This window comes from Serinus canaria, chromosome 4A (genome assembly GCF_022539315.1).
Source record: "Serinus canaria isolate serCan28SL12 chromosome 4A, serCan2020, whole genome shotgun sequence".
Lineage (NCBI taxonomy): Eukaryota > Metazoa > Chordata > Aves > Passeriformes > Fringillidae > Serinus > Serinus canaria.
This window is the reverse complement of record NC_066318.1, coordinates 7,563,907-7,585,253: the sequence shown is the minus strand read 5'-3', so window position 1 is coordinate 7,585,253 and position 21,347 is coordinate 7,563,907. Positions and strand designations below refer to the sequence as shown.

Below are 21,347 nucleotides of genomic sequence, written 5' to 3'. Positions count from 1 at the left end.
GACAGTTTAGATGAAATGCCAAGAGAGTGTGGAAGTCTCACTCTCCAGTGAAGCATTTCCCCCTGCTATCTCCACCAAAACATGGATTAAGGACATTTGCAAACATATGAGCAATACCAGTTCCACAGCTGATTAAAACACACAACAGCACACTGGAGGAAACAGTTCAGCACTGGGCTCACCCTCATGGCAGAGAGAACAGCACTGCAGGACCTCACAAACAACACCCAAACCCCCCTGGTAAGAGCACTCAGTGTGTTAGGGTCAAGAAAGGTCCTGCCTGAGGATGAAAGGCCTCATTTGCAATGCAAACACATCCCTGTCCAGCTCCCAGCCTTTTCCCAGGCACTGCCAACCAGGAGAGCTTTGGTACCTTGATATCTGAGCTGAAGTTACTGATTTTGTGCCAGCCTGCGTTTTCCAGGTGGTAGTTGGCCCATCTTAGGAGCAGCTCTTCTGGGGATAGCTTCATAAGGTCCTCCAGATTTTCTCCATCACGAAGTAAGGCAGCCAGTGCTACAAGAAAAAGGATTGTGAGGGGAGAGTCAAACCTGCAGAATTCGAGCTGCAGCAAGATTTCAGGGGGTACAATACCATCTACTGATTATGACAGAATATTCTGGGTATTAGCAGAGTTTTCCTGAGTTGCTTGTTACACAGAGAGGAGTATAAATGATCTAGAAATATATACGTAAAAAAGTATTTTCCCTTTTCTTCTGTAACAAAATTCTCTGGACTTCATGTGCAGTCTTTTAAGCTGATGACAGGAAGCTAAATGCAAATGCACTTCTATGTCAATGAAAAATGCTTCCAAGCAGTTTCATAAGCACCATTAAAAAAACCCAAAGGAGCCAAGATAAGCACCCTTTCAGCTGGCCAGTGCTTCCTTTGCCATGAATTTTCAATCTAAACCAAACAATGTCAACACTTCATGATGGGGAAGCTTAAATAAAAGACACTGAAGCCCTTCCATCCATCTGGATGCTCTGATAGCACATGCAGGAATATCAGAGCTCTTCAGATAATTTGAAAAGTTTAAATTTTGGAGGCTGTCATACAGGACCAAGGGAGCACAGGGAGAGCCCTGCAGCATCAGTCTCTCACCACCAAGGACAAAGTGAGAGCTCAAGCTGCTCCACTGACAGTAGCAAGGAGGATTTTAGAACCAAATAACCAGAGCTGAAGCCCCCTTTTTAATTTTTTTTTTTTAAGAAAGCCATGCAGTTGTCTATAATCCTAAAAGGATCCAAGCAGCTTTTGCCACATCCCAACACCACAGGAGCCTGCAGCTGGAGCAGCCTAGGGCATCACCAAGCAGTGTGTGCCCAGGCTGAAGCCAAGCTGCATCCTGACTTACAGGCTGGTGTTCAGCCAGCCCTCCAAGGCTGATACACATCACCAGGCTGGCAGAGCCCACCTGCACCACCCTGCTGCACAGCTACCAACAGGCTGGAGAACATTCAGTTTGGCACATGCCCCAGTGATCCTCCTCCCAGCAGAGAGGAGGGGGGGAAGAGGCAGAGGCAGGGCTGGGGCTGACAGCACAAGCCATGCTGTGCCCATGCTGCAGAGGAATCACTCAGGATTTCCTTACCTTCATTCCTGCTGAGCTCGATGTCAGCGAACAAGCCGATCTTGATGACCTGCCAGAGCAGCCCCAGGACCAGGTGGGGCTTCCCTTCCCTCAAGTCCTCTGCACCAATATTGACAACATGGCAGCCGATGGCAGAGGCAGAATTCAAGGCCAGGTTCAGGTTCTCCTGCAAACAGCAGAGCCCAGTCACACACAGCCCAGGGAGATGCTGCTTTCCCTTTCATCCAGCACCAGCAGAGTGCAGGTTCCCCCTTTGTCCTTGCTCCAGCTCAGAGGAAACACTCCCAGCTGAAGTTTTAAGGCAGCTGTGGTGGCAGCAGGCTGAATCAATAAGAACTGAACCAGGCACCAGGGTTTAATTTCAGCCTCTGGTATTTAGTTTCAGCCTCTGAGTTAGTTGCATCTAGTGGCATCGAGGAGAACAAGGCTAGAGAAGTGCTAATTTACACACACAGAGGGATCCTCACAAAAACAACCTGCCCTAGTATGAAATGATTCATGGTTAACACCAATATCACACTGTTTAAAAAAGACAGTGCTGCACATAATCCCCACAGCAGTATCACATGTGCACAACACTTCAGCCACTTTACCCATTTTGTCATTAATTCAGCATTCTTTAACCATGCCCACAGAACTGTCAATTATGCATGGTACAAAACTGCATTTAATAATTAAACAGAAGCTATAAAATTTGCTCCTTTCAACATTCCACAATAATGCCTTGAGCCACCATGCTACATTCATTAATTCTATATTAATATGAATTTCAGAAAATAAAATACAGAAATGCTTTATACCTGAATTATGAATGGTGTGAGTTTCTTCTTATTAATTGCTCTCTCATCAATTGTGTCAGGAACAGAAAGATTGATCATTTTGCTGTTAGGAGGAAAATCAGGGATATATGAACAACATTTAGTATTTAATCTGAACAAAACTCAATGCACTGTGACAATACTCACCACAGCACATTCCCTTTAGCCTGCTTGTTTTTGTGTAATTTTTTTTTACATAAAAATCAAGACTGCATAAATCAGAAGTTAATATTTACATTATCAAGACTGTATTTGTAACTAATAGCTAAGCCTGAAACTTTAAACATGTTCCCAGCCACTACTGATCTCAGCTGCTGGAGCAAAAAGAGCACATGAATTATTCACAGTGCAGTCCCTGAACTAGTGAAGACTCAATGCTCTGCTGACATCCACTGCACATTCTGGTAAGACAACAAACTTCCTCCTATTGTAAAGGTTTACTACTGCTGGCAAGAAAACCTGCCCCAAAAAAGAACAAACACTTGGAGAGCTCAGTGGGGAGCATGTGAGCACAATGAATTTTTAATCAACACCAAAAATGGCAAATTTAAACTTTATAGTATGAACTACTTCCTACTCAGTTCAGTCTTTGCCCAAAGCCATGAATTACTTGAAACTTGGGAAATAAATACACTAAAAATATGCATCATGAGCTAAAGTTAGAAAATAAAAGCAGTTAAAGAGAAGAGGTAACTCACTTAGACTTACTTTGTGTATTGATACAGAGATCCTGAAATTCCAGGTTGATCCAGTTCTCCACTATATTAATTCACTTAAAATAAAACAAATGAACCTAACCCATAAAACCAACAAAAATCTCATACACAGAAGGTTGCTGGTATTTAGCAGCCCTGGATGCCTTCTGTTCTCAGCATGTAACAGAATAAGTCACCAAACCTACTCAGTGCAGTTATTAAAAAGAACAAGAAGACTCCCAGAAAATCCTTTTTTGGGTTAATGCATAATAAGGTCACTAACATTCCCATGGAGAACACTGTCTGCCTAAACACCCAAGAGAATGGGTCATTTATCACATGTGCCTCTCCTCAAGCTACCCAGCACCAGGCTGAGTTTGCACCAGGACAACTCCTGCTCCCACAAAGCTCCTTCTGCCCCCTCAGCAAACTCAGTCTCAAGCCCAAACAAAAGCACTGGATGAAAGTATCAGCTGGCACCAAAGCTGAGCCATCACACAGTGGCAATGAAAGCCTGAGAGACTGAGCCTCTTTTTATATGTGCAAAACACGTTTTGAACACACACCAGCCACAAAACCAGCCTAGAACAGGATGAAAATTCCCCAAACTGCATTTTCAGAAAGTTATTTTGCTGATTTTTAACTTCTATAATTCAGGAGCCATCATGACTTACCACAGCACAATCCCATCTCCCACCGCTTTGAACAGGTCATCAGTGTTTGGGTTCATTGGAATAACGTGCCGACAGTCGGGGTCGTTTTCCAGGGCTTTGTTGATCCAGTTTACAAAGGCATATTTCTCTTCCTCTAAGATAACCAATCATAAATTTAATACAGGTTTTTTCATAACAAAGATTTTCCCAAAAGAAGCAGAGTATAATAGCCCAGGAAATAACATCCCCTCTATCATTACCACACATCTTATTAGTCACATGAAGTTTTAAGAAAGAAGATGCTCACAACTATCAGAATATTCCTGTTATTAACTTGTTACTTAACAACTTTATCATACTCAAGTGAGACACAAGGACTTCATCAGCAAGCAAATAAGAACACATTTAACTTAAACACTATTAAATCTGCAGCACATAAATTCTGTCCTGCTTTCACCCTGACGCGAGATCACTCAGCTCTCAGAGAACTAGAGCACAGCACATGGCATGGTGTGGTAGAAATGGGCTGGTTTTGGCATTGAGCCTCCCAAACCCCCAGAGCAGAGTTAGAGGCAGAGTGGTACCTGAGTAGGAGTGCTGGGTGCCCTCGCTGGAGAGCTCTGAGGTGCCCCCAATGGCACAGATTCCCTCCTTCCTGTTGATGGCTCTTCGGAACGTTTTAGCGATATCGCCGCTTTTCACCTCTTGGAAAATCTACAATTGAAAGTGCTCTGTTAGGCAAGAAAAATCCATCTTCGTAAGCAAAAAGGACCACAGGAGGAGCTGCTTATTCTCAGCTTTAAAGCAAACTTCACAGTAAAATCAGCAATTGTGAAGGGCCCAGCAAGGGTGTAGTGGTATTAAATCTGACATGGACAGTGGGCAGTCATCCCACTTTCCCAAACACACACTGCAAGTGCCTACTGAAACAGAAGCATTAGGCATGAAGTACCTTGCATAGATTTACCTTTACAAGTCGATTTCAAAAGACCACAAGGAAAAAACCAAAAAACCTTTGCAGTCTGAGCACAGGTAACACATGCAGCAGGTCCTGCAGGGCCAAACTTGAGAAAGCTGTGGTGCAATTTTAACCTTTCTGTGTAAGCCAGATGCTCATGTGACTGTGACTTTATTTCACACAAAAAACTTCATCCACAACCCAACAACAACTCTCTTTAAGCATGTAACAGTCAAATCTGCAATAAAGTCTAACAATGAGTGCTCCAAGTAAAGATTCCCCCTTCCTCAACAGCAGGCTTCACCTAACTGGTGAAACACCCTCTTGCTGGAGGGCAGAAAGATGCTTTAGCACAGAAGACTGCACATGCCATTTGTACAGGCTGGATGCTACTGTTAGTGGCCCCAAGGCCCTACAGAACTGAGCAGCTATTAGTAAAAAACACATTCAGTGGCTGGAAAGCCTACTGTAACTCCCTCAAAATTAAGCTAAATTAGTTTAAACCAAGCTGAAAACACAAATTAAATGTGTAGAGGTTCTCTAAAGGCTACCCAGAAAAGGATAATGAAACTACAGGGCCAGGGTGCTGGTTGTCAAACCTTACCTTCCCTGTCCCTTCAACACAGGGAAGGTGGCAAGTCAAAATGATAATACAGTGCAGTTAAATAATCCCCTGATGGCATGCAGAGGTTGATCAGGTAAAGCTGACAGAAGATCTGAGAGTCCAAAAGTTGGGGGATTTCTGGTTGGTTGGCTTTAACCACAGGGATGTTGTTTTAGACCTATTTATTTTAAAATTTCCTGGGTTAACTACTATATTCCTGAGAATATGTGCTCGAATGCTGAGGTACCACTAAGTCACTTGGTCCCAATGTAAAGACAGTTCATGGCATTCTTTGGATCATAAATTCCAGCAAAAATGCTCAGAGCAAGAGTTCAGTCTGTAAAAATCATACAGCTAAGCATTGCTGCTAGTGTACACCTCAGCTGCCCTAAGACATTTTGTCTTTACTCAATCATTGGTATTTTCAAATGTGACAGAGGAGATTTATTTCTTCCTTTCTAGTGCAAAGAGTCATGGACCAGCTCAAACCAACAGCTGAAACATGCACCCAGCATGCAAGTGTTTACAAACTGCAAACCCCAACTTACTAGTTGACTCCGAACTCAAAAAGTTCAGAGGGTCTGAAAACAATTAAGGAACAGAAAGTGAAGATAAATTAAGAAATATCAAGAAAACTAATTGACACAAAACAGCTCCTTCAATGTACTGCACATACTTTAATTACTCCTTTAGCATTCGGTCATCAGAGCATCAAAAAGATGAAAAACATTGAAGAAGTCTTGTGCTTTTGTAAAAATTAATAAATGTTTAAATTCTGGCCTATTTTTAATAAAAAACACTGATCTTCCACCTTGTACCCATCACCTTATTCCTGCTCTTCCCTTTCAAAGCAAGAGATTGGAATTTTCCTAGATTAGCACCTAACACAAATCCAAGTGTGTCTTGAAATGCCCTTTCAGCTCTTTAGCAAATACTTGTAGTCCCATTAAACCAAGAAAGGAAATAATACTGATACACAGGGAAAACAAGCATTCATCTGTGTGCCTGGAAAAACTGAATAGCTTCCAGTAAATACTGTAAGCTTGGATCACTGCAAGTCTTTCTTTCCAGTTGTCACATCATGTGGAAACAGTATTTTGGCCTCCAATGAAGCCATCACACAGTAAAACCACATGGATTCTTTTTGGTTGCTTGGTTGGCTTTTGTTCAAAAACCAACCAATATTTCTCCTCTGTCCAAATCTAAAGGCTGTCAATAACAGCACAAAAGACTGATCATATACAGATAACTGTACAAAGAATTTACATGGCTAGAATGACGAGTTTGTCAAAAAAAAAATTAGGATTAGGGTAAGTGGCTGAGAAGTCAGGTTTGACCACTTCTCCTTAGCTTTGTCTAAAAGTGCCCCCCCAGGCTGCAGGCAATTCAGAAATATCACTTACATAGACGAACTCTTCAAAACTAATCTTGCCATCTTTGTTCTTGTCACCATCAATCATGAGCTTCTGGATGATCTCTCTCACTTTGTACCCAGGGAGAGGCAGGCTGGCCTCCTTGAACAGCTCGTGCAGCTCGTAGTCACAGATGAACCCATTGCTGTTGAGGTCTGAGGAAGAGAAGAGGCAGCAGAAGGGTTTAGAATTGTCTGTACCTGACAGAACTGACCCCCAAGAGAGGGGCAAAACGTGACCCCCCCACCCCCATGTCCAAGAGCTTCACGGAGAGCAACCTGCACACTGGGGACCTGGGCACACAGCAGGATGGCCACACCAAATATATCAGGGAGTACATTGTTCAAAGGACACCTGTAGGGACCAAAGGCACCCAGCAAATACACACAGCATCCTCAGAGAGTGCCCCAGCACAAGGCCTGGGAACCCTCCAGCCCTGGCAGCAGCAGCTTTGAAGCAGGACTGACCACGATGACTCTGGGCACATGTGACCAGTCTGGTGTTAAAGTTTCACAACAGAACATCTGTATTTTCATAAACAACCTCCAGAATGTCTCTTTTTACATCTAAATGCCACAGCCTTTGCATGTTAAAAATAGATGGCCATGAAACACAGCACCTCTTACATTCTGAACTAAAAACACCAAGTCAGCTCTGCTGTTGCATTTTTATCACACTGTCAATGATATTCTCCATTTAACACTGACAGCAAATTGCAGATATTTTATTGCTGCCCAAGAATGCTCTGCCAGGACATTTGCTTTCACAGTCTATCACCAAGCCACAGCAGCACCATGTGTTTAGTGAGATAGTGTCACCTACTAAACTGAGGAAGAAAACAAGAATCTAGTGTGACACTGGAGCTTTGCACATCACAGATCCCAACCTCTTTGGGGACATCACCACATCTACTGTCCACACGTGGCAAATCCAGCATCCCCAGAGTGCTGCTCACAGCAGAGCTGGCACCCAGATTTCAGCAGGGTTGGGTCCACAAGCAGACAGAGCATTTGAAGTAGTTTGTACAGCCCAGATTCACACCTCAAGACATAAGTATGACCCTCCAGCCCCACCTTTGGGGAGGCAGGGATTCAGGGCATGTTGTGCTGTTACTGGCTCAGTAACAGGATGCTAAAATCCCTTTGCTGTAGGCAAGTGCTACAGACAGCCCAGGGGAGTTCATTAAGTGCCTGAAGAGCTGCACCAGCCCCAGAATTTGGTTTTCTTCAAGAGAGAATATCACCACAGTCACCGGGGCCAGTATTTATGCTTGAAGGGAAACTATGCTTGAAGATACTTTCAAGAATAAAGAAAACAATCAGGATGGCTCTAAGGTCCAGGGTTATTTTATTTTAACCAAATTGTGGAGGTCAATTTACTTTTAATGAGGATTCTGTGGTTTTTAGGTTTTGTTTCACAGCAGTGTCCCAGCAAGCAGCATGTTTGCACCACCACTCCAACCACTGCATCCACCAGTCCTCATTTTCCAGATCCATATGGGAATATGGGATTTCAAAATTGTTTTTATCAGTTTGCAAGAAAGTGAAACTGCTCAGTGGCAAATACCTGAAGTAACCAGAGCAAACCTGTACTCCCTCCTACACCCCAGTCTCTGTGTCTCAGACTAAGGAACAGCATCAGTTCCAGTGGAATAATAAATACACTAAGCTACTTCATAAAAAGTCAGTGTTTACAACAGTGCTGAGGAAATAAAGTGGTTTGGGGCAATGATTAATGATAACAATAGGCTGCTCTCTGGCCCTCAATTTTAGAATTTTATTCTGAAATAATACAAGCTTACAAAGGCAAGATTTATTAACAGTCCAGCCTGAGATGTCATGAGCAAACTATTTCCCCTCTAGATAAAGATACTGTAATAGAAGAAGCTGTGATTTATTACTGAATCTAGCTTTACAATATGCATCTTTTCCCCTCCTTACAGCCAGTGAGGAAAATAAGTCAAGAAGGGATTTCCTAATTTCCAGGGCCTATGAACCTAAAACAAAACTTTACTTTCACCCTCAGCCTGCAGCCAACTCCTTTGCTTTTGCCTGTGCCTGACTGAACCAACCAAAATCCCTCAGCATGCTGCCAAATTAAGCAGGTAAATGCAGAAACATCTGTTCAGCACTTCTTCCAATCAATCCACCACCTAAGTTTTACAGCTACCCAAATGTTAGAGTAGATGTAAGTAGCAGGCACAGGACAGAGCAAAACAAAACTTCAAAATATAAATTGTATCCTTGATGGGATCCAATTTTGATTCAGATTTGGTAAAGGCTTTCCTCTTGACCTGTCTAGGTTAAGTATTCAGAAATGCTTCTGATTCAGGCTTGCATGTGCTATGTCTGAGCCTATTCAGATGCAGACAGGATAAAACCTTACATGGTATTTAATGAGGCAGAAGCTTCTTAGGTGAGACATCAGGAAACTGAGCTCCAAAGTCTGCAACTCCAGTAAGGGATAAAAGGATGCTGAAACCTGTTAAGATCTTGGTTCTACATATGAAGCCCTGCAGCTCAGGTGTGAGAAATTTACTCCAAGCTGGGTCAACATCTGCCCAGTTTGGTTTCATTCACTCCTGCAATCAGCACCTGCCCAGTCCTCCAGGTGTGCTTAGTTCAAAGATTACATTTGTGCACTAAATAAAAATAAATAGGAGCTCTGCCACACAAAAAGCCACTGAAATGCACACTCACAAGGGAGCTCACATGGGCCAGCAGCACGGCACAAAGAGAGATTTTGCCCATCAGCAAAGGCTGCACTGAGCTCAGACAAAGGGCACAAAATCAAGTGTGAAGGACACACCTTAACTCACTCAAAACTTTTAATTCTCAGGACTCAGGACCTAAGCTCTTACAACCCTTAACAATATCCCAAACACCCACTTGTATGAGCTGCTCTTCCATACCATGAGCTACTTTTCCCATTCTGGGAAAAAAATTAATCACTGATTTACTTCACAGAGTAAAAGGGCATCCATGTGCCAGACACTTGGAGTGGGAATTACAAGTAAATCAGGTCTGTTAGTTTAACTGCAAGACCACACACCAAGTTACTGGATTTGCACTGAAGATGCTCTCGTTTCAAATTTTAGCTTCTTGGCCACAGAAGGGCAGATTTGAGTGTTAAAACTGCTGGTTTTACCTTAAAGTGGTGCTGGACTGTGGTTCTGGCCTGGTAGCTGAGTCAAGGAGTGATTATGAGATGGAAAATGGATCTGCTCTTAACATGTCAACCAGCCTGACATGACAAATAGACCTGCAACCCCTATTCCACAGGGCAGCTGCTTCCCTTCCTACTGACTCTGTTCCCCTTCTGGCATCAAATGTACAAAGAAGCAGCATTTAAAAAAAAAACAATAAAACACCAAAAAAAATCCACCTCTGCAGTACCAGCCAGTTCCAAAACTGTTTCCAGCATCCCTGCAGGCCCACCATACGGTGCCTTGCTGGATGTCCTGCAACAGGCCCTGACTTCAGGCAGAACTCTCTAACAAAACCTGAGCTGGTGTTCAGCAGCTGAAGAGGCTGTCAAAATAGAAGCTGTCCCAAATGAAATCGTCCGGCGGCCTGCCCAGGATTACTAATGGAAGAAAGCAAAATGGTTTTAACAGACAAGCTGCAGCCTGGATTCATTATAGTCTGCCTGATGGAAAGGAAACTACAGCACATCTGAAGTTTCCTATTTCTACTGAAAGATGCATGCATGCCAGCGTGCTAAACCTGGGAAAGGTCATGGCACAAGGCACGGCACCTCTGCCATGTGCAGGTGGTGCAGCAAAGCCGCCACGAATCCCAAAAGCTGCTTCAAGCTCCAGCTCAGCTTCCTCCGAGGACAAGCACTTAAAATAGCTTAAATAACAGGATGCGAGAGGGGGAAAGTAACCCACACGTTTCCTTTTAAGGACATTTGCTCAGCAGGAGCATAGGATCACAGATCCCTATTTACCCTAAGCAAACGTTTCGGAGCATTGTTTTACCACCTTGCAGGGCTGAACAAAGTGTTCAGCCCAGTTATGATTTTTGAGTACTTCGTGTTTCCAGAAAAGATGCTTATCTCTGCTTATCTTAGAAGGAGGGAGAATGAAGACAAATAAACAGAGCAAGTTCGTGGATATTTTTCTGCCACGCCTCCCCTCTGAAGTGCCCCTGTTTGGCCAAGCACACACACAGGCACCTGTTCCACAGAACAAATTCAGAGATCCAATGAGATCTGGAGCAACCTGTTCTTCTCCCACCAACCTGTGGGTCACTCAAAGCCTAGACAGTTCCAATGCCCCACTAATTACTGTTTTCAAACATTACAAAGCTATTTCCCCCCACTGCTCTTTACCACTTGGATCAGTTCCAGGAAAAACAACTGCCCGCAGGATGGTGGGAGCTGCTTGTCTGTGCTATAGCTGGCTTTAGTGATAACCTTCAACAGTGGTTTCTCACCTGTGGACTGTTCTAATAAGCAGTAGGATGTCTATGGGACTCATGCCTTTTGCTGGCTGTCAGAGAACAGCACATCAGCTGCATGGGAGAGAGGAAATACCTTCAAGGGGCATGGAAGGCAAGTGGCAACAGAGCACATAGTAACACACCTCACTGCCTTCCAGCATCCCCAGATGTCTCAATCCAGTCCAGCTGCAGACAGAAAAGCTGGTCAGACACACACCTTTAAAGCCCCATCAACCTACCCATCCAGAGCAGCACCTTGCCCCATGCTGGAGTTAAAGCAGGTCTCCAGGAAGCCCAACCAGCTGTGCATTGGAGCAGAGCACATCTTGGTGAGCAGCAATCACCCTGTGAAATGTTTCCTCCTCCCCACATCTCATTCATGACATCCTAGAAGCCAATCAGCTGAGTTTTGCTATAACCATGGTTCTCAGCTGTGTTCCAAATCTTCCAGAGAGCTAGGAGATGAAAAACAGGCTTCATTTTACACAGCAGTCTTAGTCCAGCTTCTGTCCACATTCCCTGAAGATGCTATTAGAAGTTCACAGTGAAAGGCAGTCACCCAGCCAGTGACCAGCTCTATATCCCAGGGCAAACATGGCTCCTTTAGGCAAGAATAAAGGGAATTAAAGACACTCCTGACAGGTGTGTCCCACATGCTTGTGGGCTCTACCATGCCTAAAGCACACAAAACAAGGCAGCTGAAAAGAACTAGCAGATCCTATCTCATTTGTGGGTATGTCCAGGATAATTAGCACATTTCTCATTAACATTAAAGTTCTGACACTGCCTTTATAATTTAAAACCAAACAGGGATCCACATCCTGAGCAGGGTGAGCTGGTTTCCTACAAGAAACCAGGATTTGACTTGCGTTCCTCCATGTTTCCAACCCAATCTTGATCATTTCCCCCACACTAATGACTAAAAGCCACCACATTCCAGAGAGGTTAATAATTTTAAATGTATCCAAGGACAGAACAGGCTGCCTACATCTCAGCCTTAATGAGACTGCACTAAGAGGCACAGTAGATAGAGAGAAACACTATGCTTCCTCCCAAGGAACATCTCCCTCTGTGGCAGGTCACTTCTACCTGCTGCAAAAGTCTTAAGAGCAAGAGAGGAGAGGGAACTCCTTAAAATGCAACTTGCTTCACGTTCCAACAGGGGTTACTGGTCCATGAGAATCAGTTGCCTCTGAAATTCACATTTCCCTTTGCAGATGGGAAATTCTGGGCAAGTGAGAGTTTTCACAGCCACCCCGCCCTAGAGGGTGGTACCACCCAGTACAGATAAGAGGCAACTATGATTTTATAAATATATATATATATATATATATATATAACCAGTGCTCAAGTGATGCCCATGTCCAGCTAGGAAAACAAAACGCTGGCTCTCACTGCTTGTGCAACTTGATCCTGGCCAGTGCCAGTCCTGGGTGTGGTTCCCCAGCTGAACACACTGACCTCAGTCCCCCAGGGCTGTGCTCCAGCACCCATCCCACCCCTCCCTGCTGGTTCTCTGACCCTTCAGTAGGCCATATCAAGAAACTAAACCAACAGAAAAACATGTTTTCCATTAGGTCAGTTCTCTGCCCATTTCAGCTTCCTGAAGCAGCCTGCCAAAGGCTTCTGTGATGCCAGCACGGGGGGAAAGCTGGGAGGCAGGAGGAGCAGCCCCTGGAGGAGGCTGTGCAGCCCCTGGAGCTCGGCAGGCTGAGGGAGGTCAGCAGAGATGGAGCCACCAGAGGGCAATGGAGGTGTGCTCAGCACAAGGCATTGATCATCACCACAAGCTGCTCCCTTGAGGCCAGGTAAACAAATTCAGTTTTGTTTACAAGCCCCAAAATGCCCGTGCACAAGGCAGAAACGCAGCACCTACACTGACCACGCACACAGCTCAGCCAATCTGCCAAACCAACACCACCAGAACCAAGCACTCTGCAAGCCCTGAAGTGCTGCCAAGGCCAAAGCAATGCAAAACCTGTTTGGCTATTTCTTCTGCCCTCAGGAAGCAGCAAAGCCCACCCTGGAGCAAGAGTGCAGGGCTGTCTGCCAGTGCTCCCTGACAGCCAGACTGCCTTGTCCCTGCCTTTGTGCTCCTTGGCCAAAGTGACAAGCCAGAAGCAAAGCTGCCAAGAGACTCCTTGGCACAGAGACATTCATGAGACCAGCAGAATGCCCACATCCTGCTGGCACTGCTGCTCATCACAGGGGTGGGATAAATCCAATTCAAATGTGCAGCAGACAGGAGCAAGGTGCCCTCCTCTGTGTGACTTACCAACTTTAGCAAAAGCCTCCTTGAGTTCCTCCAGCTCATCTTTGGAGATTTGCATGGTGTTGGCCATCTCATGAATTTAGGGAGTACCTAAAGAGAGAAAAAGAACACTGTATGAAACCAGGCTGCATTCAACAACACAGTTTCCAACAGCAGCATAGCAACAATCAGTACCAGTGTCACCACAGTTCCTGGGACCATATTTATCTTTCCACTGAGAAAACAGATGTGTCAAACTCAGAGATGGGAAATACACTCCTTAACAAGTCAAAAAGCCCATTAGCCTTGTCAATATTTAGCTCTGTGTGTTATTTTATGACTATGGTGTTCTGAACATGTTAAGGTACCTGCTGTCAGTGTATTCTGTAGCTCAGAACTCACATCTCCAGAGATTTTCCACAACTTTGAACAAAATCAGAATCCAGTGTCAAAATATTAACGGAGAGCACACAGCTACCAAACCCAAATAAAAGATTCTGAACAGTATGTGGAGAGGATATTTTGGCACAAAGTAGGATACCTGGTACTGTTTGCAAAAAGGAAATATCAAGAAATTTTTTTTTTTGCAAGAAAACTGTTTGAATCAACACCTACTTGTTTCCCCAGAGTCAGACTCCCAAAAAACTGCAAGGAACAGGCTGTTTGCATGGCCCCTGTTTCCCTGAATGGCAGAAGCACCATGAGCAAGCCCAGAAGAGCAGGCATGAGGAACAGCGAGACTGAGTTCGCAGAAACTCCGCTTGGATCAGATCTGCTTGGTGTTTAAGAAACAGAGAGGATGGAGCACAGAGTTCCTCCACCCATCTGCCATCATGCTCCTCTCCAAGCACTGATGAGGAGCCACCCAGCCAGCCTGGACAGGAGGCATCACCACAGGGATGGGAGAAAGTCAGACACCTACGCACGTCCCCATCCCAGACACTCGTGACAGGGCATCGGATGCCCTGGTGGCACTCTGACCATGAGAGAGCAGTGACTGATGCAACAAGGAGCAGAAACACAGGCCCTGATCAGCACATTCTAACACCACTGCTGGCTCTAGCTCTGGGTCTGTCATGGGGATTTAGGCAGGCTTGGTGTGACTTCAAACGAGATCTGAATACCAAGATTTTCCAGCTCCCAAATTGTTCACTACAATCCTGAAGCTGATAAATAAAAGGTTCCTCCTCTGCCTATGGGAACAGACACAGCTGCCTCCTCCTTTGTAAGCAAAAGGATGAGGGGTGGATTGAGGTTTACAGACTGTCAGAAGCCAGGATCCTGAACAGGCTGGCTCTGGCTCAAGCAACAAGAGGCTCAGTTTAACAAATGCCTGTGCTCTGATCAGCAACCTTCTTTTGTCTGAGACTCCCAGCTGCCTTCAAAAGCACTCACACAAGTTTGCCTGTAGCTGCAAATATTCATTTTCTGTAACACTTCACTCAGTCTGGAAAGAATGAAGTTGTTAGAGATGAGAGCAATGGGCAGGTGTGGCAGCCTGGGAAAGCAGCTCAGACAGGTGCTCGCAGCAGAGAAACTCAGCAAGAGTTGCATCACTGCAGAGCCATGAAGGAAAGCACTTCAGACCCCACCTCCCAGCATCAGCAGGCTCAACAAGGTATCAGTCAAAGCCACCAGCAGCAAGACAACAAATTTCATTGGGCTCAAGTAGAAAAAATGGGGCACAGGGAGGAATCGCAGCAAACCTGCATCAGACGGACAGAGATTAAAACATAATTTCTTATGAAAGTAATTTTTTTTACTCTTTCACAGTAAAAAGGCTAATTGACCAAGGCAATGCTACCATGCAGGTCCCTGCGAGATGCAGGAATCCTGTGTGCAGCACTGACTGTCTTGCTTGATGTCCAGTGTGGGATCTGTCTCCATTCCTGGAGCAGCCCCTGCCCCGCAGCACTCCCATGGGTGCCTCGGCCAAGCCTCAGTGCCACCAAAACCTGGCTATTTCCAGGGGATAAAGGAGTTGCTTAGCAAGAAAATCAGCTCTGAGCATGCTTGTTGCGTGATACAAGAGATGGATTTCACAACTGGCAGAAACACTTGGAGAATGCTACCAAGAACAGAGCCAGATTTGGCTAAGCAGGCAGGTGGCACGAGCTGCCAGGCAGCAGAGGCTGAGCTAAAGGCTGAAAATTCAACCAAAGCTCCTCCACAAGTTCTGCCTTCTTCCTAATTCTCATTTGCACCAATTCATTTTCAAACCATGAGGATTTCCCTTAGAAAGGGATTTCCCAAAGCATCATTACCTAACCACTTAATTGGAATTTAATTTTCTGCTATCTCTAACATCTTTAACACCAAAAGAAGCAGCAAACAACACCATAAGCAGAGAGCCTTCAAAAATGCTGCTCTGTTTGACTTTATCAGGTAACTATTATGCTCTGGATATGCCCTACAGTTGTTTGTACGGGCCTTGACTTAAAAAAAAATCTTCCTTCCAGTCCCTAGACTGTTCAGCTCAGTCCATAAAAGAGGTTTCATTCTCAGTTTTTATAATATCACTTCTTCCTTCTGTTTCTCTGCTTAAGAGGAGGGAGGGAAAATTCAAACCAGCAGAGAAAAAGCAGACACCTGACCTTGTCAGGGCTGTCTGTGAAGGGAAAGGGTGTTATAACACAACAGTCCATGGAAAGGTGAGTGGGCCACCAAGCTACAGCTCCCAGAGCAGCTGTACAGAGCTTTTCTGCAGTGAAGAGGTATTACAGCATCATTGGGACACTGGGCTGGGGGGCAGGGGAGCTTTCCTTTTTCTTGTTGTGTGGGGGTTTTTATGTTTGTTTGTTTTTAATAGCTGAGTCTAGGGCATTCAGAGTCGTGTTTTTCATTCAGTTGCATTTTTAAACAAGAGGCTTTGTCTTGTGGGACATAAAAGGCCCTTTTATCACAGTGGCACAGGGATCACACATCAGCTGCCTCTCTGGAAGCCCTTGGGGACTCTCCATGCTGCTCACGCCTGGCCATGTCACACTCACACTGCAAGAAAGGCTCCACCAGGGCATGACAGGCAGAGATTCAAAAACCCACCTTAGAACAAGAGAAAAGTTTTAGTCTGGGGGCTGACAGCCCATGGGTCAATGCATAGATAACCAAAGTGTTCAAGGAAGCAATCACTGCTCCAGATCCCTCATCCTGCCTCATCCCTCACCCCACAGAAGAAAAGCAGGGGCAGCTCTGTCACACATGGATGCACAAAGGCACCTACCCAGAAGAGCGAGCCTGGCAGACACTGCAGCCTGTTTCTGTCCTCTGAAGACAACCTGGGATACAGATCAGAGCTGCTCAACTCCTTCCCTGAGACAGGCTGTATAAAGTTCCTGTGCAAACAAATTTCACAGGTTCTAAACACACTGCAGTCACCAAACTGGGGTGAGTTTATTTGCAGAACTGCAGTAGGGGCAGGTCAGGGAAAGCTGTCCCAGCGTGTGTTTTGACAGCTGTGAGCCACCTGGGGACAGGCCACTGCAGGGACTGCCACTGGAGGGATGCCTCTGCTGAGGCACTCAGCACTTCCAGCACAAGTGCCAGAAGCTAACCAGGATATTTGGGTGGATTAACTGCTCAGACAGCAGCTAAAAACACTGAAGCACAGAGAAGAATGTTCTCAAGACACTTCCCCAGGAGGGGAAGCCCTGGAAGCTCCATTACACAGAGAACTAGTAGAAAACTGATGAAGGGGGATATTCAGGCATTTGTACATCTTGAAAGTTGGCAGATTAATTCAAATCTGAAAGCACATGACAACCAAATATTTCCTGAGAGCCACTTGAACACTTCCAACAGAAACAGAGCTGGAATTTGCTGCTGATCCAAATGGAAGAATTTACTTTCTTAGCAGCTCAGCGTTACTCTGAAAACTGAGTGCTTCATCCCTTCCAGGCCTGCCTCACTTTAATATCTCTGCAATGACTGATTAACAATATCAGCTTGTTTACTCAAACAGGCCAGTGCAGAGACACATTAAAGAGTCAACAAAAGGGTATTAGTATGTCCACCCAATCGAAAAAAAAAAAAGGAAAATCCAACACAACCAGTGGGCTAGACCTAGTCTGGAGCAGTGACTCAGTTTCTGAGGAACCTGTGGTTTTGCTCCCTTTTCATGACAAAAGCTCCTGACATCAGCAGACAATTCAGACAAAACCCCACATACCTGTGAGCACTAACCCAGCACACAGCCAGGCACTGTCCCCTCACAACCACAGCAAGTGCCAGAGCCCTGGGGCTTGGGCACTGGCACAGCTGCCTGGCCAATTTGGAGGAAACCTGGTGATTCAGCTGACACAGGATCCAGCCCCCAGGCCTCCTGTGGCTCACCTAATCCCCCTTTTCCCCCTGTTCTGCAGGTAGGGCTGGTCCCTGCCAAGAAAGAGCTGCATTGCAGAGCAGGGTGGCTGTGTGCCCTCCCCTCTTCACCCTCCCCAGCCTTCTGAAAGCAGCCAGCAGCATTGTGCCCATCCCAAAAGGGCTCTGCCATCTCCAGAGCTGCCAGGACAGCCCAGAGCAGCCACCCTCAGGACAGTGAGGGAAGAGTCACTGGCAAGGGATACAAGCCTCAGTTTTCTGTGCACCCCTTCCCAGGTGACTGGAAGCTGCAGAGGATGCTGAGATTGTCAGACCAGCCTCCTGACACTGCAGGAGCCCTCCTCCACAGGCACAGGCCTGGGGCCATGCTGCTTTTGGAAATGTTTGCAGGCAGGAGGGGGCACAGACACACCCACAACATCTCCATCCTCAGCTCTGATGGCTGCTCTTAGTGGTCCAGTCCAAGCAAAGCCTTTGGGGTTTTACAGACAACAGTCCCAAAGCTGACATTGACAGGAGGACGTGGTGGTGCACAGACTTGGTCTGATGAGTCCTCTGAGGTAAAGAGTTTCCAGTGTTTGGGAGGGAGACAGGAAGGCTGAGGGATTGATGGCCTGTAAATGAAAACCTATCATAAAATCCATCCTCTCCTGCTCATAATCAGTTTGTGTGCTCGTCAAATGCTCACCACAGTGTTTTGCTCATCAAATTCCTACAAGACAGCACCCACACCCTGGATGTGGCTGTTAGCAAACACCAAGCTGATGGAAGCACATAAACTTTTAATTGGCAATTACCTTTCAGACAGCCACTGGTCAGAGGTACTGGCTGAAACCAGACCCTCACCTTCACACTTTGGTGAGAGATGTCACCCTGGTGGAAGCAGAGATCAGGAGATGCTGCCCCATCCAGAGAGGCTCCAGCATGGTGGTGCCAACCCCTTACCATCAGCACGGTGATGCAGATTCTGAAATCAGTTTGGTGTTGCTCTTTGCACAATTGTGGTTCTTGTGCTCACCAACACTGTGGTGTTCCTTCCCACTCAGGGAGCAGTTCTCCCTGCCTCAGGAAGAAAGGGGCACACAATGCTTTGAGCAGGCATTGCTTTGTGGGGCCAGATCTGGCTGAGTGGCTGCATCCTCATCTGTGGATCTCCCCTTCAGCAAAGTTCTCCCAGCCCAAGCACAGCAGGCTCAACAGCAATGAATCCACAGCTCTGCTGTCAGGTCTGCAGTGCTTTAACTGTTGAACACCACTGTTCTCTAACACCTGCAAAGCCATTACCCAAATCTAGCTTTAATTCTCTTAGTTCAGCTTTTTTTGGCCAGGCAAAGCACCAAAAAACTCACCTCAACAGCCAAGACCAACTACATAAATTCAGCTTTAATTCTGAATTACTTTAAGCTTGCCTGGCTCTTTGAATTGAGCACCTTACACCACCCAGCTCTCCAGCTCCCTGCATTTACACACAGAACACCTTTTGACTGATCCATGCTGGCTGTGTAGCCCACCAGCTGCATCACAGGGAAAGGACACAGGGCTGCAGATAGAGATTCCCACTGCACAGGCACCCTCCAGGTCACTTCATCCCAATTCCATATTGAGATTACCTCCAGCTGCTGCTTCTGAAGCACCTCTAAAACAGCAGAAGTTCCACCAGCAGGCTTTGCTTTACATTCTTTCAGGCTCCTGAAACTGTCATGCTGGGAGAGGCAAGCTCCCTGCTATGCTTATGATCACCTGGGAGTGGACTGTGAAACTTTGCTCCAGTTGTTGCACAACCCACCACTGCTGCAGGGGAAAAATCTGCCAAATCCATCAGGAGCAGACACACATGTTGGAATTAGTCACTGCTCTTAGCTTGCCAAAGGTTCTCTCCAGATCTGGAGGCATGTCTCAATGGGGTATCCACCTCTGGACAAGTATGTTCTTCCAGCAAGTCCAGGTTAGAAGCTCAGTTTCTCCAGCTAGACCTGCATGAAGTGATGCCAGGTATTTTTCTGAGCAGCTCTTGGGTAGATGCCCAGCAGGGATCTGGGCTGCAGAGAGACAGGGCCACTCCAACAGTATGGGAACAGATGCAGCAAATCACTATTCCTATGCCTTCTGCACAGACTTTAACCACCACCCCAACATCCACTGGCAGCCTGGACAACCTGATCCTTCCCCTTTTGCATGCTGGTCCAAGTGTTTTCTCTCCCTTCATGACAGAACCAGATTCACTAGCTTCAATCATCTTAAATCTTAGTAAAAGCAACTGCTGAGCCATCAGCCAATTTACATGCCTTTGACAGCCCTGCACAGCCAAGGAAGCTCTTTGGGGTGTGGTCAGGCCTGGATAATGATCAGCATGATCAGAACTGAACTGCAGCCAGCACTCAGAGAAAGCCCAAAATCAGCATCAAACTTGCTCACAGCATCAAACAGGAATCAGCCCTCTGATAAAAGCTCAGGAGAGCCATGTCCTCCACAGCAGCATCCAAATTACTGAAAGCTGGGGATATTAACAGAAATTCACAGGGATTCAAGTACATTAGTCCCTCTGTCTCCCAGATAAGAGAAAACAGACAGAGAGCAAGCAGCTGAGGATGCTTGGTCACATGACACCAAATTGCCCAGAGGCTGGAAGGAAGCACAAGTCAGAGGAACACAAATGCTTCCACTCCAATTGCCCATGGAAAGGAAAAAAATAAAGCTTCCCCAGCCCTCAATGAAATTTCTCCTAACACATCCCTGTCCTCTGAGCCAGAGCTGCCTCTGATGCACACCAAGGGATAAGATGCAATCCTGGAGCAGAGTGGATGGATGCTTGGTTACTCTCATCTTCCAGAAGAAGGCTGAACAGAAACACAAAACTGCTTTGGGACTCAAATGGAAGGGAGCAGCACTAAAAGCTTTCTGCAGACCTCACATTCTTTGAATACTCCTGCCATGAAAGACCAGGGCCAAATGATGGATGGATGGATGGATGGATGGATGGATGGATGGATGGATGGATGGATGGATGGATGGATGGATGGATGGATGGATGGATGGATGGATGGATGGATGGATGGATGGATGGATGGATGGATGGATGGATGGAGGGATGGATGGATGGATGGATGGATGGATGGATGGATGGATGGATGGATGGATGGATGGATGGATGGATGGATGGATGGATGGATGGATGGATGGATGGACACAGAGGAGACCAAGGGCACTCACACACCCCCATCATGCTGCAGGCTCACAGCTATAGCCCACAGACCTTGCTCAAAACGTATTACACATCTCTACAGAGTACTTATAATCTACAGGGCACAGTAAAAAACAGATAAAATACTGCTCAAGGCACTGATGAATCAATCCTTAAAAGCCTCTTTAACAAATACTCCTACCAAGTGTTGCATTTTGACACACCTCCAGTTTTAGTAGAGCAGCTACTCCAGTGTTAAGGAACATTTGAAATCAAAACCCACTAGATTGGTTTAACTAACTTTTGAAACAGTTTGTTCATGTCAGTGGGAACAGCAGAGCAATATTCTCATTACCTAGCTAGTACAACATGGAACAGGTGATCCATTCAAGACATCTCAGGAAAGGAAGAGCTGAACA

General features: G+C 45.8%; 1 protein-coding gene across 6 annotated transcripts in view; it reads right to left on the bottom strand.

Moving 5' to 3' along the window:
• PLS3 (plastin 3) overlaps positions 1-21,347 on the bottom strand; it is a 49,802-nt gene that overhangs the window by 6,845 nt on the left and 21,610 nt on the right. For 5 of the 6 annotated variants that reach the window (XM_030228915.2, XM_018914387.3, XM_018914388.3 and 2 more), the window contains 7 exons: positions 13,455-13,541; positions 6,726-6,889; positions 4,345-4,474; positions 3,782-3,914; positions 2,395-2,476; positions 1,595-1,760; positions 374-516 (listed from right to left, as the gene is read on the bottom strand). In XM_030228915.2, the coding sequence (XP_030084775.1) occupies positions 374-516; positions 1,595-1,760; positions 2,395-2,476; positions 3,782-3,914; positions 4,345-4,474; positions 6,726-6,889; positions 13,455-13,521 (885 nt within the window). In that variant the 5' untranslated portion in view covers positions 13,522-13,541. Of the gene's footprint in view, positions 1-373; positions 517-1,594; positions 1,761-2,394; positions 2,477-3,781; positions 3,915-4,344; positions 4,475-6,725; positions 6,890-13,454; positions 13,542-19,357; positions 19,475-21,347 lie in introns of those variants that run through there. The other variant, XM_018914389.3, reaches the window with a different exon arrangement.